This window comes from Mustelus asterias, chromosome 8 (genome assembly GCF_964213995.1).
Source record: "Mustelus asterias chromosome 8, sMusAst1.hap1.1, whole genome shotgun sequence".
NCBI classification, from domain to species: domain Eukaryota; kingdom Metazoa; phylum Chordata; class Chondrichthyes; order Carcharhiniformes; family Triakidae; genus Mustelus; species Mustelus asterias.
In genome coordinates, this window is record NC_135808.1 from 80,306,963 (window position 1) to 80,333,133 (window position 26,171).

At 41.7% G+C, this 26,171-nt stretch overlaps 1 protein-coding gene across 2 annotated transcripts in view; it reads left to right on the plus strand.

Moving 5' to 3' along the window:
• Positions 1-26,171, plus strand: part of LOC144497294 (laminin subunit gamma-1-like) — a 64,779-nt gene that overhangs the window by 26,815 nt on the left and 11,793 nt on the right. The window contains exons 4-17 of one of the 2 annotated variants that reach the window (XM_078218328.1): positions 1,093-1,191; positions 3,848-3,984; positions 4,353-4,472; positions 5,460-5,649; positions 6,140-6,252; positions 8,463-8,684; positions 11,314-11,481; positions 13,512-13,745; positions 16,268-16,443; positions 18,655-18,811; positions 21,024-21,229; positions 22,304-22,380; positions 22,498-22,635; positions 24,955-25,099. In XM_078218328.1, the coding sequence (XP_078074454.1) occupies positions 1,093-1,191; positions 3,848-3,984; positions 4,353-4,472; positions 5,460-5,649; positions 6,140-6,252; positions 8,463-8,684; positions 11,314-11,481; positions 13,512-13,745; positions 16,268-16,443; positions 18,655-18,811; positions 21,024-21,229; positions 22,304-22,380; positions 22,498-22,635; positions 24,955-25,099 (2,182 nt within the window). Of the gene's footprint in view, positions 1-1,092; positions 1,192-3,847; positions 3,985-4,349; positions 4,473-5,459; positions 5,650-6,139; positions 6,253-8,462; positions 8,685-11,313; positions 11,482-13,511; positions 13,746-16,267; positions 16,444-18,654; positions 18,812-21,023; positions 21,230-22,303; positions 22,381-22,497; positions 22,636-24,954; positions 25,100-26,171 lie in introns of both variants that reach the window. The other variant, XM_078218327.1, reaches the window with a different exon arrangement.

Here is a 26,171-nt window from a genome sequence, read left to right on the forward strand (position 1 = left end):
TTTACCACAGAGGGCTGTAGAGGCTGGGTTGTTAAGTATGCTCAAGGTGGAGATAGACAGATTTTTAATCAGTAAGGGAATCATGGGTTATGGGGATAAGGCGGGAAAGTGAAGTTGAGAACTATAATGCCAGATCAGTCATGATCTCACTGAATGGCAGAGCAAACCCGATGGGCTGAATGGTCTATTTCTGCTCCTACATCCTGTGGTATAGGCTAGTGCTCTGTGTGTAGATCCTCTGTCAATTCTGCAATTGACAAGTAAACTGTCATTTTCCCTGTAGAGATACTGATAGATTTACTGTTTATTTGCAATATGGTCCGTTTTATTTACGATATGCAACTTTTGGAATTTTCTTATAATTTCACCTCTGCACTTTCAACAGAATGTTACATTGCAGAAACAAGCCACTTAGCTCAGTAAGGCCGTGTCAGTGTTTTGGTGACACATAAGCCTCCCATGCTGTAATCCCAATGCATTGACATAAACCCACATCACTTCATATGTCACAAAGTTGGCCTTTTGTCGGGATGGTAGCATAATGCTAACGTTACTTGGCTAGTAATGCAGAGGCCCAGATGAATGCTCCAGAGACATGAATACAAATCCCAGCATGCCAGCTGGTGCAATTTAAACTCAATTAATAAATTAATCTGGAATAAAACATTAGACACATTGATAACAAGCATGAAACCACTAGATTGTTGTTTAAAAACCCATCTGGTTCATGAATGCCTTTCAGAGGAGAACGTCTGCTGTCCTTTATCTGGTCTGGCTCACATGTGACTTCTGACAGTAATGTGGTTGATTCTGAAATGGCCTAGCAAGCCACTCAGAGGGCAATTAAGGATGGGCAATAAATGCTGGCCTTGCCAGTATGAATAAGAAGAAAAGAAACACCAGCCGCACCTCTTCATTATAATAAATTCTCTGCATGCAGAGCAGCTATGGAACCACATGAAGTGCGAGTTAGCGCCTTTAGGATCAGATGGGAGAAAATTATAAGGAAAAGTATTTGTTACTTGCAACAAATGAATCACTGTTTGGTATACAGTTTATCTTTAATTGTTAAACTGTATTCGGTATTGACAGGCGCTGTACGTGTAATATGGCCGGCGTTACGGAAATCTGTGATGTTGAAACAGGAACATGTACCTGTAAATATAATGTGGAAGGCTCCAACTGTAACCGGTAAGTGCTCTACATTTTGTTTAAAAAAATCTAGTTCAATTTTAATGCTTTTTACACTACATTTATAATGAATATTAACAAACAAATTATTCTATATTCCTGAATTTGATTTAATAGCGTTTAGAGTATTCTATACTGGTTAATTTGCTACTTTTTCAGCCATTCTCTGCAGTTCCATTCTATTAGTTTGTGAGCTTGCACCTAGAGATGCATTTTTCTAAACTGCAACTTCTTTAAGGATCTTTAAAGTTGGTTATTATTGTCTGTTTAAAAAACAGCTGGATAGAGGGTGTTTTTTCAGGTTTAAATTTAAATGGGGACCATTCATGGAAAATAATTTGATTATAAAAACTTGCAACAAATCTGCAAAATATATATTACATGTGACTGAACAGGCCAATTGTTGACACGTGGTTCTTTGGAACATGGGGCAAGGATGTCCCACAAGGTAGTAGGATCCGGAGTGCAGGATTTGCTTCCATTTCTTTTCTTCCCTGCTCTGCCTCACCATTAAGATGCTGTGACTGAAAGTGTGAAGCAGTTTGGTGGACAGGTTATTTTGAATGATTGGTAGCAAGTTCCTCTCAATCATTGTCAATGCTGCCACACTTCAGAATGTCTTTGAAGTATTTACTTTGTCTTTCCCTGGAACACTCACTATGGTACAGGAGTGTGGAGATGACTACAGCTCTGTACACTAGGACTTTTGCCGACTTGCAGAGGTCTTTGTTGGTAAATAGCCACTGGTTTGTAGAAGGTGGAGTTGATGTCATGTATCCGGTGTTGAATCTCCTTGTTCGTGGTGGCCTTTTGAGAGAGGTGGCTGCCTAGGTATAGGAAGTGATTAACATATTCCAGAATCCTGAAGATAGTCACAATTGTCACATTCCTGAAGGTGGTGGTGCGTAGGGAGCAGAAGTGGGTGGGGGAGGGAGGGTTGTGGTTGAAGAGGAGCGTAAGTTCTTTTTCCTCCAGAATCCATAGGATGAGTGCATGGGATCTTGGGGTAGGACTTTTGTGCAACCCGCCATGTTTTTTGTTGTGGTGGGAGGCGGCCCACTATAGACCAGTGGCAGGATCTTCTGGTCCTGCCGCCATTCTCAAGGTGGTTTCCCATTGAAAGCACCCTTTGCCGCTGTGAAACTTGCGGTGGAGGTGTGCCGGCGGTGGGACCAGAAGATCCCGCTGGCATGAACGGCCAGGAAGTTCTGACCTTGATGTGAGCAAAAGTCCAATAGCTTTGAACACATCTGCGGACTTTGCTGTTTTCCATCTATTTGATTTCTTATTGCAACTCTCCCATTGATAGTAATCCATCAGTGGATTCTACCACACCGCAGTGGGGGGTAGACTGGCGATTATCAGCTGCCACTGTGGATTCACGGTTGAGGAGTTGTTAGAAATGTTCTTTCTAGTGTTGACGGATGGCATTGTCATCTTTAAAATGAGAAACACAATCTTGTGAGTGAAGGAGATTTTGTTCATTTGACATTAATCTATAGATGGTCCTGGTAGCTTCAAAAAGGCTCCATATGTCATGATTGTCAGCATATTGTTTGCTTTCTCTGCCACCACATGTTCTTTATCTCCTGGGTTTGCCTTTGTGTTTCAACCTTGAGCCTTGTTGCCTTCTTGATTTGTAGCTTTGGCTTATTCTGCCAGGTAATGAGGCTGCTCATTCTTATCTCCAGGAGGCCACTTATTTCAGCATTGTTTTCATCAAACGATGCTCAAACCAATGCTTTCAGCACAAAAGTCTAGTACAGATTACTTAATTTAATCCCACTGTTCTAGATGTTAGATGTTGGAACATTTTCCCGATCGGTTGTGAGCTGCATTTGATATCTGTCTCTCAGTGCTGAGACATTTCTCTTTTCTATCTTGGATTTTTGGGCTTTGGAATGTTTTAGTGCTAGGTGGATGTTCATTCATGATTTAAAAATCTTTGATCCATTTTACAGGCATCAGTCTCCCACATGGATCAAGTGATGCAGACATCACTTGGATCTTTGACCAGAACAATATATAACAAAGGAAGTGCTAATGCTTTGATCGAGGGTACCTCCGTGTGGTTTAGTATTTGTCCTACTGCTGGAAGAGGATGTTTGTTATAATGAGGCCACGCTGAGCACGCTTTAGAAGGAGGATGCTATTTGCATTGGCAGTGTAATGTAGCAATGCCTGGAGCACCAGAAGAAAGGCACCATTGCTAATTTAAATAGTCAGATCACAGGGCAGAGGAGTTGAATGAATCATCCTGTGTAATGGTTCAGGATGTAAATGCACGGCACTCAATTCTCTGTATGTGTTGTGTTAACAGTTGGTATGTGTTGGAAGCATTAAGAAGCACATATTTTATTGGCTATCAGTCACAGAGGTAAGAATTCAGCCTGGGTTCCCACTCTTAATTGGTATCCGTTGACTTGTTCGAGAAAATGCAGTTAGTGATGGGAGTAAGTTCTGACTGTGACATGCTGCACATTTTTTTTTGTTTGTCAACAATCACTTTCTTAGTTCACATTTGCAGCTGTTGCTCTCCATCATGAGTTAAAGGACTTGTATCTGAGCATTGTATCTGTACCCTCGGGGGAGAATAACTGGTGGGGAGAAAAGGAAGAAGAATCATATATTCTAAATGTTTTATTCTCTCCCACAGTTGCAAGTCGGGTTATTACAACCTTCATCCAGACAACCCCATGGGTTGCTCAGCATGTTTCTGCTCCGGACATTCATCAGTCTGCAAGGTGGAAGATGGTTACAGGAAGGATAGCATCACCACCACCTTTGATTCAGGTACTACAGCAACTCAGCTTTAGATATTGCACTGCCAACAGTTTAACACAATGGAATTATCAATAAACTATATAGTTTCAAAATTGCCGTCAGTGATGTTATCGCATGAATGCTTAACACACTCCTATCAAACCCCTCTTCATGAAATTAAGATAGTGAACAAATAATTTGTGTGTGAGCTCACTCAATGTTTGAACAAAAATGTTCTAGATAATGATTTCCATGGTAATATCTTTCTCTGGCTTAAAGATAGTGTAGTTTAACTTACTAATTGCAGCTAAATTGGGATATTTCTGCAACATTAGACTACTAATTGCCATGGATTATATGAAGGCATGTGTGGTTTATTGGTCTGTTCTTGTAAGCAGATACTGAAGGATGGAAAGCACAGTACCGCAGGGGTGGAGACGTCCCTCTCATGAGATCATCATCACGAGACCTTATCGTTCACGCTACCGATGACTACCCAATGTTCTTTGTTGCTTCTGGTGAGTTGAGAGTAATGATGGTCATTTCATGTATTAGCCCCACAATTTTGTTATTGCTGGTTCATTTTATGTATGTCGAAATGCTGATACATTCTTTGATAACCTGCCCATATGAAATAAGATACAGTAACTTAACGTTTGGATGTCCATCTCACACGTGACATATTCTGACCCATTTTCCAATCTCTTCAAGAATTGACAATTTGCTGTTTTACACAGTTACATGTGGCTTGCAAGTCTTTGCCTCTAACACTCATTACTTCATAATATAGACATGGACTATAGGGTTGGGTTGTCAACTGTTCTGGAGCTTACTATTTACAAGTATATTGTTGATATTGATCTATCCTAATGTTGTGCCTTAGACTCTCACCTTAAAAAAAACATTAATTTTATGTGACATTTTATGTTGTTAATGGAAATAATTTGATTTTCAAGTTTGGTCATTTTAAAAAAATTTTTCAACAAGTCTTGAAAGATTGTTAGAATCTGCAATCCCCATATTTTTAAATCTTCATACACTGGTCCCCTAACTGACATTGGCAAAGCTCTGCAACCCTGAGGAGGTACTAGTCTGTGATTTTATTGTAGGCATATTTACTTTGTTACTGCTACATTAACAATGATACTCACCAGCTATTCCATCTGTGTTCCTTGTTAACATCACTTGGGTGGAGAAAGTACACAAGAACTATAACATATAATTTTAAAAAACTAATTATGCGAGTTAAATTCTGAAACCAGTGATCAAGTCAAGAGTACAATTGTCCATTGGCTTTCTCTACTCCATTATAAATGATCCACAACTCGATTCCTTTACAAGGATTAAGGAAGACAATGATTAAAGTGAATTTATCATTAATATTTGGCAATTAACAAGACAGAACCCATACTCTGGCCTGTTTCAGGATAAGGAACTGTGCTGTGCAGAATGATTGGCTGAGAATGAAGTCCATTACTCATGTCACCTGTTTCTTTCATCTTTAGCCAAGTTCCTGGGAAATCAAGTGTTGAGTTATGGACAGAATCTCTCCTTCACATTCTTTGTGGAAAGAAATGGTGCCTACCCATCAGTAGAAGATCTGATACTGGAAGGAGATAGTCAGACACTGACTGCTCAAGTGAATGCACAAAATAACCCAATCCCTTCTACGACAAAGCAGACATACAACTACAGGTAGATATTGCAGATGTTCTGAATCCAAGAGATCTTCGTTTCAGCTAACCCAGGAGTGGAATTCTTTCTGTCTTAATCATGGATTGGGTTCATTCCATCTCCTGGGCACATTATGCATTACAATTAATGCTCTTGTTGGCAAATGAAGCACTGGCCTGAGCTGCGCTGAATGGGAATATTTCAGCATCAAATTCAAAGAGTATTGTCTATCTATCAAAAGGCTGTAAATTTTGCATTGATTACACTGATAAAGTGATATAGTCAACTTTATGGTAAGAAAATGATTGAATAAATGGAGTTAATTGTTTAATTGGCTATTTGAGACCCAACTCCATGATGCATTACCGGATAACTTCTTCACAAGAACATAAACTATGCCATTTCACTGGTCTAAAGGACTATAATATCCTGTTGTTGTATTTCGTTTTTGTTAATTAGCCAATGGTGGAGGTTCAAATGAAAAGATTAGTAACCTTGTTTTGCTTTGTAGGCTCCATGAGGGTTTGGAGTATGGATGGAAGCCATTTCTGACCTCCTTTGACTTCCAGCAGGTGCTCAGCAACCTCAAAGCCATCAAAATCCGTGGTACATACAACAGGCAAAGTAAGTCTTCGGAAAGTTGACTTTATGCAGGTTTTTTAAAAGATAAATGAAATAGAGGAAGGATAGTGTTAAAAATTAAGTCGAGAGGCAGAAGTAAGATAAAGTGAGAAAAGATTTATCTCTTGTCTGTTCTTTGAGATGAAGATGACCATGTTCATCATCTGGGGTAATTGGTAGAGTTGTGTTGGGTACGCAGATAACTTCTAAGACACATTTGCACACAGAAGGTGCTGTAAATAGGAGAGGATATCACAGACGACTGAGTTTTGGGTCCGTTGCTGGCTCGGGATTTCCTCTCCTTATGTTTTCCCTCTGCCACGGACTTACACTTGCTTTTGAAGGAGGATGCATCTCATTTCGTCAGGTGCAGCAGTCCTCGACAAACTTTTCCCAGGACTCGAAGTAGATGTCAAAACTCCTGGTGAAACCTTCATAATGTCCTTGAAGCGCTTCCTTTGACAGCCAATAGATCACACTCCAGATTCAATAGGCAGAATTTTATGGCCCTTCTCACTGGCAGGATCTTCCAGTCCTGCCGATGGTGACCCGGCCTCTACCCCGTGGCAGGTTCCCTGGTGGCGAAGTGTGCAGGCCACACAAAACACCGTAGATATTGATGGGACCAGATGATCCTGTGGCCTCCACTGCTGGAAAACATGCCACTGTGCGACTGGAAAATCTCAGCCAATCTCTCTGTGGGAGATTCATTTTGGTAAACAGGGATCAAGCATTCTGGTTACTTGACCAGCCCATCTCAGTTGTGATATGTTGTGGGTGATTGGCATGCCAGCTCGGGTGAGCCCCTCAGTGTCTGGTATTTTGTCCTGGAATTCAATTTGCAGAGATTCCCTGAAGCAGCTCAAGTGAAAGTGGTTGAGCTTCTTGACAGGGCACTGTCATACTTGGACAGTATGCTGTCTAAGTCTCTCATGCATAGAGTAGAGTGGGCAGGACTATTGCTCCATAGACTTTCAGTTTGGCAGGCAGACACCCTGGCTGATGTTCAAAGGCTGCAGAAGGCCACACTTGTTTTGGCAACTCATGCATGTGTCTCATCATCAATATAGACAGCTCAAGAGAGTGTGATGCCGAGATGAGTGAACTACTCCACTAGGAATAGCTCCTGGTCATAGACTGAAACCTTGGGCATGCATAGAACATAGAACATAGAACAGTACAGCACAGAACAGGCCCTTCGGCCCACGATGTTGTGCCGAGCTTTATCTGAAACCAAGATCAAGCTATCCCATTCCCTATCATCCTGGTGTGCTCCATGTGCCTATCCAATAACCGCTTAAATGTTCCTAAAGTGTCTGACTCCACTATCACTGCAGGCAGTCCATTCCACACCCCAACCACTCTCTGCGTAAAGAACCTACCTCTGATATCCTTCCTGTATCTCCCACCACGAACCCTATAGTTATGCCCCCTTGTAATAGCTCCATCCACCCAAGGAAATAGTCTTTGAACGTTCACTCTATCTATCCCCTTCATCATTTTATAAACCTCTAATAAGTCTCCCCTCAGCCTCCTCCGCTCCAGAGAGCCCAGAAATCCATTAGAGCATTGAAATACCTGAGCTCCAGGCAAAACATTGATGGACACCTCTGGCTCTCTGATTCATGCTGTCAATTATGTAACTTTTACTTACACAAGATAAAGATGTTTCAAATGCTTGCAGTTTCTGCTATTGATACTTCAAAGGGTCAGGGTGGTTGACGTTTTTATTTGCTTGTAGAAAAAAGGAGTTTATTTTTAAGAAAGTGGAAAGTTATCAACAAATGACTTTATAAAAAGCTTTTTTAAACATCCTATGGTCATTCTAAGGTTCATTTCTTCCATACAGTGTATTGAATGGTCATAGAAGTACCATAGCTCGCCATGGGTTGTATGGGAGGGGGGTCATAGGAATGGATGGGGAAAGTGGGAGGTATACCTTGTCATGGGGGTGAGGGGCCATAGAATGGGTGGGGATGGTGGCATAGATTGCATGGATGGGGCTTGGGGAATGTTTGGGGGTTGAAGGGTAAGGATGGGAGAGCCTTACTTCTTCATTAGAACTGGGATGAAGACCCAGGTCTGTAAAGCATACTTGTCGTGGCTCCTGGCAGCCCTAGTGGCTGACTCCAAGTCTTTCCCAGTCGGTTGGTCCAATTGCAGTCTGCATCACATCTGTACACAGGAAGTAACTTAGATTCTTTCTATTACAGGCGCTGGACACATCGATAACGTGATTCTCCACACAGCCCGACCTGGTGCTGGAAGCCCTGCTCAGTGGGTCGAGAAGTGCACGTGTCCAACAGGTTATGAGGGCCGGTTCTGTGAGAAATGTGCAAGAGGCTACACAAGGCAAAATCGCAACCTTGGAAGTTTCAGCAAGTGTGTGCCATGCACCTGTCGAGGTTCCAGTGATAACTGTGACCCTGAAACTGGTGAGCTTGTTGGTAGATTGGCTTCGATTACAGATCATGATTTACCACTCTGTTTCATTAAGCTTTGTGGCACGCTTGGTAAAAATGGATGGCAGTATAAATGTTACTGGAGAACTTTGCATGGAATACTGTATCTCATCAGATCACAGTAACTACTTTTGAGCCAAAGTAACAGTTACAAGTGAAGATATTCACTTTCTTTATTATCTTTCTATTTTGGTGATTTTTATAAGCATTATTGCACAGAATCAATCATCCATCATTTGTTGCAAAGCTACATGTTTTTAAAGGATTTATTTGTGAGGTGAGCTCACTAGATCCCACAATGGGAACAATGTGATGATAATTTATATCTTCACACACATCTTGCATTTTGGGACCATGTCTTCCTCAAGATGAACATGACATTTTCCAGCTCAGCTGGTGAGCTGAAACAGTGCAGGAAGATAAAGTCAAACTGTCTTGAAATAACAGGGCTTCACCATGTATCTTGATGTAATACGCAATGCTGAATTAGGTATTTACAAAGAGGTAAAGATTACCTAAACACATTTTGTAAACATATTGCCCACCTCTCACCAAGGATATCCCTTTTAAAAATCAGCTTTGGTGAAATTTGATATCCTTGTTCTTCAGTAAATTTTTTCCTGTTGATCTATTTGATCAGTGAACAGCAATAAAAAGCTGAGAAATACTGAGGCAAATTTTATCCTTCCGCCCGCCTTGGGAATTGGAGCAGGCGAGGGGCGGACCATGGAGAGGTCTGTTGATCTCAGGTGGGATTTTCCGGTTTCGGGGTGAGCGAGTCTGGAGAACCCTGCCCACTAACTCTCAAGAGCAGCTGAGTCCAACATTGGGAAGATGGCATCAGAGCACTAATGATAGCCAAATTGTTGCTGTGCTTTTGGATTCCGCCAAGTGCCACATTTTAGATTAAAAATGCATCACTGAAACATCCTTGATTTAATCTGCTGATCATAAATTCTGGTCTCTCATACCCTTGCATTCATCAACTTCTATGGACAGTTTTGATGGTGTTGCGATCAGGTTTCACAGTTAATAATTTAATAAAAGTTAGAAAACCTTGCAGAAATTGCCAGAAAGAAAAACATCGTATTGCATTTAATCATGAATCTTGCCAGCTTCTCCCTCATGACTTTGACCAAAGGTGGATTTGACTGATGGATCAAATTAACGATTTCTTATGGTATTGCATAATATTTATGCCCGAGGCAACTTAGTGTTTATTTGAGAATTAAGAACTAAATCAATTACTAGCTGTATTTTCCATGTTTCATACGTGAGGCAATTATCAATCAGGTAACTCACGCAATAAAGGACATCTTCAGAGCATTGGTCTACAACCCAGAACATGTTAGGCCACTCTCCTCAACTGTAAGTCAAATCTGGAACACTATCAGGAAAAGGATAGAAAGGATCCGAACAATAATGACCAGGATGGTTCCAGGGATTAAGAGACTAAGTGTGGATGGTAAAATTTAATGCCCACACCTTCCCCATCCCTCCTCCAACTAAGCAAAGAGATGAATTTAGAGGTGGGGCGTGCACCTTGTTTGAAGACATGCAGTGCTTAATTGAGGGACTCAGCAGCAGGAAAATACTCCATTGAGATCCACTGTCCTACCTTTCCTTCAATCCCTCCTCCCCTCTTTACTAGTGACATGGTTCCCTCACCATGTCCACTATTCTGCCCTGAGTTATATTTCTCCAGCAATCCAATAATGACCCCTGATGTAAATTATTACCAGCAACAACCACCACTCCTAGTGATACTGCTGGTAATGGAGAGATGTTGGCCTTTGATTGGCTGACAACTTTCAGAGTCAAGATTCCCACCCTACTGGGGAAAGACCTAGAACTAAATGTCCCCATGGAGCCGGGACATCCAGTAGCAGGGTTTCCGCTGCCAATTAGGGATTTAATTCAGTCTGTGCTCCTAGAGATTGGGTCAGCGGGAATGCCAGCAATTTTGTAGCAGATGTCAGTCCCTGTGTTACCAAGAAAGCTCAAATGTCTGAACGTAGAACCATAGAATTCCAACAGTGCAGAAGGAGGCCATTCAGCCCACCAAGTCTGCATCAACTCTCTGAAAGATCATCTGACCCAGGCCCACCCTCCTCCCCCCCCCCCCATCCTACCCTTAGTAATCCCACAAATTTACCATGGCTAGTCCACCTAACCTATCTGTGTTGGGACACTAAGGGGCAATTTAGCATGGCTAACCCACCTAACCTACACACCTTTGGATTGTGGGAGGAAACCGAAGCACCCGGAGGTAAATGGAGGCTGGAGATAAAGGAAAGTTAAGGGAGATATGATACACTGTTCAAAGTATAGTTATAGATGAGGTAAATATAAGCAAATATTTAAAGTGGGAATGGATATAGGACAAAAGAGAACAGGTATAAAATACACAAGTTTTATGCAAAGTTAGGGTTCAATAAAAAAACTCCCCATAAGATAGTGGAACAAAATCCCAGAGATGATAGTTGACTCAGTGTTAATCAACACCTTCAAATATCAATATATGTTGGGTAGGAATTCAGTAGCTATTTGTCCAGTCATTATTTTCACTATTAATAAAGTGCTTTTTCATGTTGCCTGCTAGGTTCCTGTTTCTCCAATGATCATCCCAGAAACTGCCCACATGGTTATTACGTTGATTCTTCTGAACCAAGTGGTTGTAGGATTTGCCCCTGTCCAAGTGGTACAGGTTGTACTGTGACACCAGGAACAACAGAGATAGTGTGTGTGGGCTGTCCGGCAAAAACAATGGGTAAGTTTTAGGTACAATCTATCAATTTTAAGCATAAAACACCAGCAGAAAGAAACAACACTGTAAGATACTTTTGCACCAATACCCTGTTCAGCACTTCTAAGGTTAGATCTAATATTGTTTATTCACCTTATACAGCACAGATTCCTAACGTGTGAATGCTTATGAAAAATGTATCCATATAATCTAAAACCCTCTTCATTATCCATACTCCAATTATCTGTCTTCCTGAAAGTTCATCCGAATATAATTGAAATGAAACCCCATTACACAGCAAGTAAAGATCTTTCTTATTTGTACTTCATTTGTAAATTAACATACACGATGCTTCATTTATAACCTGATGTGGAGATGCCGGCGTTGGACTGGGGTAAACACAGTAAGAAGTTTAACAACACCAGGTTAAAGTCCAACAGGTTTATTTGGTAGCAAATGCCACACAAGCTTTCGGAGCTCTAAGCCCCTTCTTCAGGTGAGTGGGAATTCTGTTCACAAACAGAGCTTATAAAGACACAGACTCAATTTACATGAATAATGGTTGGAATGTGAATACTTACAACTAATCAAGTCTTTAAGAAAGGTGTTTCTTAAAGACTTGATTAGTTGTAAGTATTCGCATTCCAACCATTATTCATGTAAATTGAGTCTGTGTCTTTATAAGCTCTGTTTGTGAACAGAATTCCCACTCACCTGAAGAAGGGGCTTAGAGCTCCGAAAGCTTGTGTGGCTTTTGCTACCAAATAAACCTGTTGGACTTTAACCTGGTGTTGTTAAACTTCTTACTCATTTATAACCTGACATGTGTCTGTTTTTCCTATAGCTACTGGTTGCTATAAACCAGATGTTACAAATGTTGTTTTAATGCCTCATGATTTTGATCTTTTCAGTCTGAGTGTCAGCTCACGCCCGCATTCCTACATGGTGAACCATAGCATCTTACTGCCTCTAGCTGGATAGACTAATTTGTCGATGAGTTTCAGGGATATCACAGAAACCTTTCTCCTCTCAAAGTCCATCTCCATGTCATCATGAATCACATAGTCTTTGTATCCAGGTCGGAATACTGATTAGCTATCCTAGAGACCCCATTCTCTTCTATCTTGGAAGTGAATACACAGTTTAAAGCACAACTGTTTACAATTCAGCATACTCAAAACTTTTCTGAGACTTTGGAGACTCACAGTGTATCCATTGTTAGAGCACAGGCTATTGCCACCAAGTGTAAATACTTTGTACTTCCACATCAAACAATCTGCCCCCCCCCCTCCCTCCCTTTAATCTCTAACAAACAAATCACCCAGGTTTGCTGGCAGGTAGACTGAAGAACAGTTCATATGACCCCTTTTATTTTACTTTAAATTAAAGATACTTTCCCAACATATAACAATTTTATAAACCTCGTAATTGTAATAATAGACTACAGTGTACCTTTGAACTGCCATTACTGGCAATCAGTTTGTGCAGAGCTCAGCTTCACAAACAGCAAATGAGGAGAAAGATCAAGTGATTATATACTTCCATTTGAAAAGGATTCACGGACTTTGCATCAATTATAGTTTATAACACAGATCACCACTGAAGCTCACTGCTATTTCATGCTATTAAATTTCACCATTCTGTAGAATTCCACCAAATTATTTTATCCACTATCATTAGAGAGAATTTCAATAGATCAAACGCCTATCCAGTCATTATCACTGTGTAGAAATCAAACAGACCAAATCCTTTCCATTCATTTCACCATACAGAGTTCACATATACTGAGCCATTACCATTTACTGCCATTATAAAGTGTTCTGGTACCAAACTTTTTTCCATTCGCACCTTATTATACAGATTGCTGAAGGATTAACCGGTCCTATTTTGACAATTTAACATGACAGGGTTTATCAATGTGAGAAAAACATAGATGGACTTTTGTTTGTTGATAGTTGATTTGATGAAGTTTGCTTTTTGTTTAGTTAATACATATTTTGAAATTCAAACACATGAAATTTCCATTCCTTAATGTTACTGTACAAATTCCCTAGGTAAACGGTGTGAGATGTGTGAGGAAGGATACTATGGTAACCCACAGGCAGGCAGGCACTGCCAACCTTGTTCATGCAACAACAATGTTGATTCTAATTTGGTTAGAATCTGTGATCAGTGGACTGGAGAATGCCGGGAATGTCTGTACAATACTGCAGGACGCCTCTGTGAGAGATGTAAAGATCGCTTTTATGGAAATGCACTTGCCTCCAATCCTACCGAAAAGTGCAAACGTAAGAATTGTCTTTGAACTGTATGTATGCTAGCTTATATTCCATGACATAAAGACGAGATTTTCTGGCCGCGCGCGCCCAAAGATTGGATATTCCTGCCCGAGGTCAGCAGACCTTTACATGGTCCGCCAAATTTTCTGTCCCGCCTGCCAAAATTCCCACGGTGTGCGGGACGGGAAGTTTGCTATTTCATCAAAGCAATTTTGCACAAAGCAAACCCAGTTCAACATTAAAGCAAGTTACAATCTGTCCTTTTTCTTTTATTCATTCACGGGATGTGGACATCGCTAGCTGGGACAGCATTTATTGTCTATTCCTGATTGCCCTTCAACTGAGTAGCTAGTTTATTTCAGAACATTTAAAAGTCAACCACATTGCATTCGAGAAGGTACTGCACAAAAGGCTACTTAATAAGTTAAGAGCCCATGATGTTGGGATAGTATATTAGCATGGATAGAGGATTGACTAACTGATAGGAGACTAACAGCTGGGATAAGAGGGACATTTTCAGGATGGCAATCTGTAACTAATGGAGTGCCACAGGGATCAGTACTGGGGCCGGAATTATTCATAATATATCTAAATGACTTGGACAAGGGAAGTGAATGTACTATTGCTAATTCTGTGGAAAGCACAAAAATAGGTGGGAAGGCAAGTCTATAGAGTAATATAGACAGGTTAAGTGAAATGGGCAAAAACTTGGCAGATGGAATATAATGGAGGAAAATGTGAAGGCATGCCCTTTAGTATGAAGAATAAAGGATCTGAATATTATTTAAATGGAGAAAGACTTCAGAAAGGGGTGGCACGGTGGCACAGTGGTTAGCACTGCTGCCTCACAGTGCCAGGGACCCGGGTTCAATTCCGGCCTTGGGTCATTGTCTGTTGGAGTTTGCATATTCTCCTCATGTCTGCGTGGATTTCCCTCGGGTGCTCCGGTTTCCTCCCACAGTCTAAAGATGTGCAGGTTAGGTTGATTGGCCATGCTAAATTGACCCCTGTGTCAGGGGGATTAGCAGGGTAAATATGTCGGGTTATGGGAATAGGGCCTGGGTGGGATTGTATTCGATGCAGACTCGATGGGCCAAATGGCCTCCTTCTGCACTGTAGGGATTCTATGATTCTAATCTATGATTTTTTCCATCCACCTTCCTTCCCTCAACCTGTGGCTGGAGTATTAATTTACTGCAGTTTGAGATCTGAAGGTTAGCTCAGCACCACTGACACTTGGTCCCCTTATCTAAGGAAAGATATCCTGATAGTGGAAACAGTCCAAAGAAGGTTCACTAGATTGATCCTGGGTATGGAGGAATTTTCTTATGAGGAGAGGTTAAATAGGTCGGGCCTGTACTCATTGGAGTTTAGAAGAATGAGGGGTGACCTTATTGAGATATATAGGATTCTCAGATGGCTTGACAGGGTAGATGCTGAGAGATTGTCTCCCCTTGTGGGAGAGTCTAGGACCAGAAGCCATAATCTCAGCGTAGAGGTCACCAATTTAAGACAGTGATGAGGAGGAATTTCTTCTTTCTGAGGGCAGTGCATCTGTGAAATTGTTTACCGCAGGAGCTGTAGAGGCTGGGTTGTTAAGTCTGTCAAGGCTGAGTTCGACAGATTTTTAATCAGTAAGGGAATCAAAGATTATGGGGATAAGGCAAGGTTGAGGATTATCATATCAGATCAGACATGATCCCATTGAATGGCAAAGTAGTGTTGATGGGCCGAATGGCCTACTTCTGCTTCTATGTCTTACGCTCTGTGCAGTCACATGTAGTCATGATGTGGAGATGCCGGCATTGGACTGGGGTAAACACAGTAAGAAGTCTCACAACACCAGGTTAAAGTCCAACAGGTTTATTTGGTAGCAAACGCCATTAGCTTTCGGAGCGCTGCTCCTTCGTCAGGTGAGTGGTCACATCTAGTCACATGTAGACCAGACTGGGTAAGGGTGGCAGATTTCTTTCCCTAAAAGAAATTAGTGAATGAGGTGCTACAGGATGAGTGTAGACAGGATGGGCCAAATGTCCTCTCCTGCACTGCAACAATTCCGTGAAGATCAGGGCAAGGAAAGAGTGTTGACCTCACCACTAAATTTGCCTCCAACATTTCCTAATGTTCTCCCACCTGATTTCAGATAGCATTGTGCAGGAAGCCCCACTTCTCCTTGAACCCTGTACACAAATGGATTTGATGCCTAAACTGGGATTGTTTGAATGGAATACTATGGATGGGATTATCCGGTGTCCCTGCAACATGTTTCTCAGTGGCAGGAGGCGGCTCACCATTGGCTGGTGACAGGATCTTTTGGTCCCGCCGCTGTCAATGGGATTTCCCATTGAATCCTGCCACTGCCACTGGAAAATCCGTGGTGGGGATGCGCCTTCAGCGGGACTGGAAGATCTTGCCAGTAGGAAGGACTGGAAAATCCCACCCACATGTTTCAATATTTAAATGATAGTCATGAAATTTTTTTAAAATATGACTTATCGTACATTTTCATATTATGGTTGTTACTCTTACAGCATGCAACTGTGACCCAAGTGGTTCTTGGTCCTTACAGTGCAGGAATGATGGAACATGTGATTGCAAGTCAGGAGTCTTTGGAGATAAGTGTAACCAGTGTGCAGGAGACACCTATTACAATAGCACCACAGGATGCCAGGAGTGCCCAAACTGTTATCAAGCAGTAAAAAACAAGGTACGCATCTGACCCCCCATTTGCACAAGAGTTGAAGAAGGCACTAATACAGCACTTGGCTAAGAGAATGTTAAGTCAGCTTTTGTTTTAAAGAATTTCCGCATTTCCATTTATTCAATGATATGCGGAAAATTATATCTATTTTTACACCATTCTTGCAGCTAATCTTATTAGCATACACGGGACAGAAACATCTGTCACAAACAAAGGAAAATCAGTGAGTGAATTTGAGTCTATTACTAGCATTAAACTGTCCATGAAGCTCCTCTTCTAGTATAAAGGCATCAGTCTATCATTTATACACATTACGCACAGCATGTTCAAGAAAAGATAATGGCGGAAGTTTTCAATTTTTAATGTAATGTGATTGAAAAAACAATTCAACGAGACAGGCAATGCAGAGTAGGCCTCACTGAGGAGAAATAAGTGGCAGAAGATTTACACAGAGGTTTTCTTAATAAGCATGAAAGATTGAGGAATCTGCGGTATAGTCTAAGACTGGCATAAATCAAGCATACAAATTTCCTCTATCTTAAATCAGCATTACACTGTACCTCTACTCGCACTGGAAAATACTAGATATTTGGGGCTGCAGAGTGGAAGTATTATTGTGTGATATTAATAATAGACGCGTTAATGAGTTTGTGTCCACAAAAGCATTAGCTTCTTTATCTTAAATGGGTTAAGCCTTTGTTAAAGTACCAAATGGAAGAATTACTTATCAATGAGAGATTATCAATACAATTTCACTCTCAAAAAACCTTGTGAATAAGTGATGAAGGATGGCAGATTACTATAGTTGTAGGAACACTACTTATGGGACCATGTAGTCGTGTGTTAACAACTTTCTCTACATTGCCACCAAAGGTGGTGAGAAGATGGCACTTAGCCTATCCCACTATAGACATCTACATAATTGCATAGCTATGAGTTAAATACATTTCCAGTAAGTGACAGTATATTATCTGTTCACAAATGTGACATTGTCGTTATCATATTAATATGGCAGTCATCTTCATTTTGCAAATATGTTTTGTGAAGCATTACTACTCATTACTGATGCTCAGTTTGTAAATTTCACTGACCAAATGGACAGTATATACATTTGGAAACTGGTTGAAAGCAGAACCCTATCCATCTGCATGCCTCAGTGTTTGAATTGACTCAAATTTCAACGATGGTGATCTGGACAGTGTTAGCACAGGTGGCCAGTGCCTGTGAAAATATATTCAACTCTAAACCACTGGGTGCAGGACAGCATGATTGAAAAGTGGAAGTGGATAAGGCAAACAGATCTTGTAAAACAAAACAGAGACATTAACATCTGAAATCTCTTGCTGAACTATAAGTTTGGGAATTGTTCTCCTTGGAGTCACAGAGGAAACAATTCACAAAGAAACATAGGAAGCTATCACCCCCACCCCCCACACTAACTTAATCACTCATATGTTATCAGGATAGCATGAGAAATAAATCACAGCCCATGGATTTGCATAACTGATCTCCCGTATCCTTCTCACTTCACTTTAACATTTCACTGAATGCATTTTAAGCCCTGAGGCTTTGAGTACTTACCTTAAAATGACACTTAGCTGTATTCTCCATCATTCTTCATTCTCAGATAGAACAATGCAGTGAAGTTAATTTGTAGTTAAACTTTTCAAACAAAAACCTCACTATTTCTAACACTTCCTACACATGTTTACAATTTCCTCGTAACTCGGGGGCTGCAAAAATTGGAGATTCTCCCTCCCTGTCTCTCTCCCTCCCTGTCTCTCTCTCTCCCTCCCTGTCTCTCTCCCTCCCTCCCTGTCTCTCTCCAATTTTTGCAGCCCCCTAGTTACGAGGAAATTGTAAACATGTGTAGCATCCTTTAGAAGTGAAGACGATTGTACTTTAAATCAATATTGCTTGACCATGAATCAGGTTATCGAATGTCAATGACTTACCCGCTGGAGCCCTAATGCAATCACTTCAGCCACTGCCGGTGTGAGATTCCCAATCTCCTTAAAGTTTTCCTTGCTTTATTCTGTTATGAACCATATTTTATAGCTCCTTTCCGAGGTTTAAAAGGACTGTGAAAGCTTTGAGCTCTGTTTGCTCGAAGTGAAATTTTGGATAGTATGGAGTGTTTACTGACTGAGTTGTTGGAATTTGTGTTTGGTTTCTTGCTGCGTGTTTTTCATGTCATGTTGTGTGTCTATCGTTCAGGTATTGAAACACAAGAGTGTGATTAGAGATCTGGAAATTTTAATCACAAACTTGAAGCCAAATGGGAATCCATCGCATGACAAGGACTTTGAGGAAAGATTGAGAAGAGCATCAATGTCCCTCAACAAAATGATGACTCAAGCTAAAGAAGTTGAAAGTAATTTTTTATTTTGGCTTGGTAACAAAACATTTTAAAGACTTGTATAAAGCAAAAACATAAAGTGTGGAATTCTCTGAAAAAAATTCTAAGTGCCAAATTTGTGTAAAAACTGGAGTAAATCCCCCTGGTTCTTTCAGCAGGATTTTCAAAATGAATCTCCCACACTCTAAGCATTGCAGAGTGCACTAGCATGAATCTCATTAAAAATCAAGGGGCACGGCCTATTCCCGCTCGAGAGGCTGGCAGCAGCGCGCTGAACAAACCATTGCGCATGCGCTGATCTGCCAGAGTGGAGATCAGCACATGCGCAGTAGTCCCGCACTGCCAGTCTCCCAATCACTGGCCAGCTCAATCGCTGGCCAGCCCTGTTCTCCTCATTACTACCACATAGAATGCCCAAGCCCCCGATCACAGGCTTTCTGGACATCTCTGGGCCAGCCCCAACCCCACCGCATTCCCACTGGCCCGCCTTGATCTCCCCCTCACCCACCCCTGGCAGTCCCGATCGCCTTGACCGCCCCCCCTCCCCCCCGCAGCACCAACTGCCCCCCCGTCCCCTCCCTGCAGCCCCGAACTCCCGGGGTCGGGCCACCAGCCCCCCATTAGTGGGGGGCTGTTGTAAATCCCGCTGGAGTGAAACACTCCTGTCGGGGGTCGGAGTGGCTAGCGGAGACTTCAGTCCCAGGCCCATTAATGGGATTTAAATTAGCATTTAAATATGTTAATCAGCTATGTGCTGATACCTGGCGCAGAGCTGATGATGTCGAAAAATCTGATACACGGTAAGAAGTCTCACAACACCAGGTTAAAGTCCAGCAGGTTTATTTGGTAGCAAATACCATAAGCTTTCGGAGCACTGCTTCCACATCATGGAAATCTGATGGCCAGAGACGCGCGATAGCCATGGAGCCCAGCGGGAAGCCCACTATGCATCTTCTGCTTATGTCTCCCAGCCCGCTGTGCTGCTAGAGTAACGCAGTGGGCCGGGAGAATCGCCCCCAAAATTATCTTTGCCCCCTTCATTTTCTTTTCACCTCCTTGCGTCTCCCCCTCCTCAATCCCAATCTTATGGACCTCTTTTTGACTGAGAAGACACCTGCTCCAGGCCACTGTTAGACCATCTCTTAGTAGCTATGTGTGAAAAATGCAGGATTACCAGGAAGATCCCAGGTTCAATCTGTTTCAAGTTAGTTGCTCTCAGCTAGCAAGGGTATTAATATTACCTCAGTCCTGTGAATTTTCAGGGGATTAACCATCAGCCAGTGTGACTGTACATCTTGGGGTAGTCTCACTTGGTGTCAGTGTTAGATTGTTGAGGCTGATAAACTCTCATTTGTTCAGATTGGCTGTAAAAATAATTCTGGAAGATCCTGGGTCCTTTCGGATTCATTCACAATTTTATCCAGTCTTTTCCTGAAGGTGATGCTTGTTGGAATGTAGTTCTCCAGATTCTTCTTTTGTCTAAGATGGGATGGAGAGGACATTTTCTGTTCTTTCTTCTTATTGAACCTTTTTAAAAATTTGCTTCTTCCAGGAGATAACATTGCTGTGTGATTGGGGTGGGGGTGTGTGAGATAACATTGCTGTGTGATTGGGGTGGGGGTGTGTGAGATAACATTGCTGTGTGATTGGGGAGTGGTGGGGTGGGTGGGGCGGAGGAAGGGTAGGAAGTATACAATCACAAAACTTCAGGCTAGTCTTTTCCTGTTTGTAAATTTCATAGGCTTGTATGATATTAACTGCTCTCCAGCAATTCATCCAAGTAGGGCATTCTTCAAATATAATCCCTGGCAGGTTCACCAAGCCATCTGGCCAGGAGAAGTAGTCATGATGTGGAGAAGTAGCACAGTTAAGTCCAATGCTGATAATCATTTCACATTTATGATTGGACACCTTCCAGTAAGAATGGAAACTGGGATCGGGCACACTGGCTGATGGTTACCCCCCTGAAAATTTACAGATACTGAAGTAATACTAATACCCTTGCTAGCTGAGAGCAACTAACTTGAAACAGATTGAACCTGGGTTCTTCCTGGTCTAATGTCAAAAAAAGACAGATTAGATTGGACAGTTGCCAAACAGAAGTGACAAGTGTGGGGATCTTCAAGAGTCACAACTTGAAGAATGTACAGTATTCGTACCGAAGGGCCTGTTCTGTGCTGTACTGTTCTATTTGCCCTCAATAGTAAAAATCTGATTCTTTCTACAGTCAAAGATGAAAACAATCTTGACCAATTGAAGAACCTTAACAAGAAGTTGGGAACTGAGACATATCAGCTGGACACCGTTGGGAAAACTGTTGATGAGACTAGAAAGTTAACACTAACATACAGCGATCGCATCCAAGATACAGAGAGGTTGTTAAACAATGTCAGGACAAAGGTCCAGGAAAGTAGAACAAAATTGGGCCAAATGGTAAGTCCTCATGAGCCAAAAAGAGATTTTCTTATCAGTTGTTGGTAAAAACTCAGTCAATAGCTCTGACGGATACAAAATAGAAAGAGCTACAGTGAAGACAAAAACATTTGTCAGTATAGTGAATCGACCCAAGGCAGTCCTGGCATTTTAAACCTTTAAAACTTCACAAACTCTATACAAATGATAAGGGTTGAGAGATGTACAAGTTATGACATAACCAATTGGTATGACACTGTCCCATGTTATAACACAATGTCTTATTTTGTTGTGATATGGTCCCTTGTAATGAGAACTAGAACAAGAACTACATATGAAAGTTACACAATGTATTTAAACTGTGTGGGTGTTAATACAAATCTTGGAGGCATTATCAATTTATATCACAATATTCCAGACTGGCTCTCACCATGGGTGGCACAGTGGCACAGTGGTTAGCGCTGCTACCTCACAGCGCCAAGGACCCAGGTTCAATTCCTGGCTTCGGTTGCTGTCTGTGTGGAGTATGGGTTTCCTCCGGGTGCTCCAGTTTCCTCCCACAGTCCAAAAGACGTGTTGGTTAGGTGCATTGGCCTTGCTAAATTCTCCCTCAGTGTACCTGAACAGGCGCCGGAGGGTGGCGACTAGGGGAATTTCACAGTAACTTCATTGCAATGTTAATATAAGCCTACTTGTGACTAATAAATAAACTTTACGAAAACAATGTTGAAGCTTCACAGTAGCTCATGAAAAGTTGCCCTGCTCATTGTGAGACTGAATGATATACACCAGGATAGTAACCAAATTCAATCCCTGTCCTCTGTTGAGGTTGTTGATCTAAGCTGGTGTTGCCATAATTAACTTCAGTAGATTAGTTTCAGAGGGTAATGGGATTTCACTCTCATAAGGCAACTCTTAGAGGAAAATATGTTTACGTAGGATGAATATTTGGGCAAAATAATAGCGGATCACCAATATCCAGGGCAAGAGGAATACAGCATTTTCAGGAGGTCAGTTTTATTTTGTTAACTTTTAATGTTTGGATAGCTGAGATTTTGTTGCCAAGTGTAATAAGTGGACCATTTATTCTTACAGCCATCACTGCCAACGGGTCCTGTTGGAGGCAGCAACCTGGCAGGTCTCGCAGACGAAGCTCGGAGATTGGCCGATAAGTAAGAGTGGTCTTTTAATTTACATTTTGATTTCCAACATATTTCCCATTCTCAATTTCATCTCAAAACTTCACCACAAAATATTAAGAGCTTTTCTTTTTGTTTTCCTTCATTCAGGCATGTGAGAGATGCCGATGACATCGCACAGTTCAGCAAAACTGCTAACCAGTCATCATTTGAAGCACTGGAATTGATTACTCAAGTTATCAAAGATGATCAGAAAACCACAAAGTCCATCAATCTCCTAAATCAGCAGTAAGTGGGAGCAAGTTTCAATGGGTAATATCTGAGAACACTAATTTGAATGCTTGCATTACACATTGCTGTTTTTATATCTCATGTAAGCATTCTCCATGGTTTGAATGGAATGACAGTATGAAGTCTATTGATTGGAGACAATGGGCTGGAATTTTATCCTCGAGGTGGGTAGTGGAGTTGGGCAAATTCCCGACTCGGCCTACCTTGGGAGAAAGTGGCTGCAAGGATGGACATTTCTGTGTGTGCGGGTGTGGTTGGGGGGTAGGGATAGCATGTGTGTGTATGGGCTGCAATCAGGCCAGCTGACCAGGGAAGAGTTCAGAAGATGCTGGGTGTATGGCAGGTTGTTTAAAAGACCCAGTTATAATAACAACAGAAAATCTCTCCAGCCCTCGCTCCTCACACTATCTTACTCCCCACACACTCCTCGTCCATGCCACCTTGTGCCTCGCACCCATCCTCATGGCGTCCCATGCCTCTATGCCAAGGTATGCCCCTCAAACAAGCTCTATTACCTTCCATGTCAAGCTTTGGCCCTTCCTTGTCCATTCACCCACTGTATACTTTATAAAAGCAATGAGTGCTATAGTGGGATGTGTCAACTAAAACTTTAAATAAACAGTCATTCATGGATAACTTTCCACCTTCTTAAAAAATCTCCCCTTTACTACAGGCCAATAAAAGTGTTAGTCATCCAGACCCTTTAAAGTATCAGTATCAGAAATTGAGACCACTTCATCTTATGCAAGTGAACATTGTGAAATTGACAACATATACAGTGCAGCCCTGTTTTAACGCGATGGTTGGAGTCTGTAAAATGTTATCACGAATACTATCATGGTCGCGCTAAATCGGGGTCGCGCTAAATCACTAAACCAGAAATAGCAAAAAAAAGAGTCCGTCGCGTGATCGCGTCATATCCGATTTCGCGCTAAAGTGGGACGCGTAAAATCAGGGTTCCACTGTATTAGAGAGCCAGAGCTTTCAATCAAGCAATGTGTCCCTGGGGCTCAGGTGTTTCAAAGCATAATGGATTTCGGGACTTTAAGCCAAGAATACATAATGAGGCTGTGACTGACTCCATGAAAATTACAGAAGACCAGGATGCCTATTCCCATAATGGAGCCATCCATGTCGGAAGGGCAGGCTCACAACCCAAACCAGCCGCATCCTTGAAAGACATCCTGGGAATTGGGTTAGGAATTTCAGAATTGGGATCAGCCCCCATTTTTAAAGGGGTCCTGAACCATCCTGACTCTGTGAAAATTCAGTCTAAAAATTCTCCAAATTGATGTTCAACTGAACCCATTAATATTCAAAATTGATTTTGCAATTGCAAGAAAAATCCACTTCTGATTTGGTAATGGTTGCAGTCAGAATTCATAGAACCAAGACAGACAGCATCTTGTAGAACTCTGAACTATAATGAGTTGAGTGATGTTGATCACCAATGAGCATGCACTGATGGTTCTGTAATATAACCCATGCTCTCTTCCAAATCAACTAGGGGCCATATAGAAAATGTACTAATTATGAAGCTTTGTTAAGGGAAGAGTAGCTACAATTGTTTCTTTATCAGCAAAAGAACTGTAAACAGTACAATGAAAGTTCTATTATCTGACAGTGGCAGGAACCCCAATCGGAGTTGAAAAATTTGTACAAAGTCAAGCGAGTCACAGTAATGCCTTGAGTCTGGGAATAAAGAGAAGTGTAGTCAGAATGACCAATTGATCCATGTTTTAAGGGATTGTCCCTTATCTTGACTGTTCCATGGCCCTTAAGGGACACCTGTTGCCCCATCTTTCCAGGGCAGCCAGTGGGAGACTGATCATGGGAGTCTCGGGGTAAATTTGAATAATTCAAGCAAGACTGCAAGTGAGTGAGCCAGCCAACAGAGAGAGAGAGAGATGATGATGTTATGACTCAATGAGACTAGTTGTTCGTTTTAGGTGACTTTAACCCTTGCTGTTATGCTCTCGAGGCCTCCCTGCCCCCACTCTCAAGCTTACCAACCCTTCCTCCATTCAGTGCCCCTCTCTCACAGTCACCCCTCCATTAACCTTCCCTTATTTTATTTCACAAGAGTTGGTCAGCCTGAGCATAATGCAAATAACAAAGGGAATATTTGTTGTTGGATCACCACAAAAAGTTAGAATTTAAAGAACAAGGTAAATTAGTGGGCTGTTTAATGAGGCAATGTCTTGGGTAAAGAATTGCTCTGTGAAAATTCTGGTATAGAATTGAAATCCAGATAATGGATGCTGGACTGTATGTGTCATTTTATTTGCGTGACTCTAAGAGATTTCATTTTGTTAGGTCTAAGCAAATCAGTGATATAGCAGAGGACCTAGATGAACAAGCAAACAGAATAACCACAAAAGCAGAGAAAGCTAGTGAGAAGGCTGAGCGGATTTTTGATGAGCTGAACAACTTGCCAGTGATTGATATAACCGTCCTTGAGGTAAGTAATATCTGAGAGTCTGTGTGTTGGATGTGGGAGCAGTTAGTTCCATTAGTTCATGGAGCTGCATCAACCTGTGGAATCTTGAAATGATTATAACCAGGGAGAAGGTACTCAGTAAACTGAAGGGTTTAAAAGTAGATAAGTCCCCAGGACTTGATGGCCTACACCATAGGGTGTCAAAGGAGGTGACAGCAGAGATAGTGGATGCATTAGTTATGATATTTCAAAATTCCCTGGATTCCGGAAAGGTACCGGTGAACTGGAAACATGCAAATGTGGCGCCCTTATTCAAGAAAGGAAAGAGGCAAAAAGTGGGAAACTATAGACCATTGACTCTGTGGTGGGAAAGTTGCTGGAGTCAATCATTAAGGAAGAGGTGACTGAACATCCGGGAAAGCAAAGCTCAATTTACCAGTGTCAGCATGGTTTTGTGAAGGACAAGTCTTGTTTGACAAACCTGCTAGAGTTCTTTGAGTATGTAACCAGCAAGGTAGATAACGGGGATCCTGTGGATGTGGTCTATGCGGACTTCCAGAAGGCATTTAATAAGGTGCCACACAAGAGACTGATCCAGAAGGTTAGATCCCCAGGGGTTGGGGGTAGAATAGTGGCTGGATTGATGATTGGCTGACTGATAGAAAGCAGAGGGTTGGGATAAATAGGTCCTTCTCCAGTTGGCGATCTATAATTAGTGGGGTCCCGCAGAGTTCAGTTCTCGGACCACAACTACTTACAATCTATATCAATGATCTACAAGCAGGGACAGAGTATAATATAGCGAAGTTTGCTGACGACACGAAAATAGGTGGGAAAACAAGCTGTGATGAGGAGATAAAATGTTTAAAAATGGATATTGACAGGAAAGGGGAATGGGCCAGAATCTGGCAGATGGAGTTTAATGTGGATAAATGCGAGGTTATCCATTTTGGCTGGAAAAATAAAAGGGCAAATTACTATTTAAATGGGAAACAGATTCAAAAGGCATCTGTGCAGAGGTAAGTGGGTGTCCTTGTGCATGAGTCTCAGAAAGTGGGTATGCAGGTATAGATCCGTAATAAGGAAGGCAAAT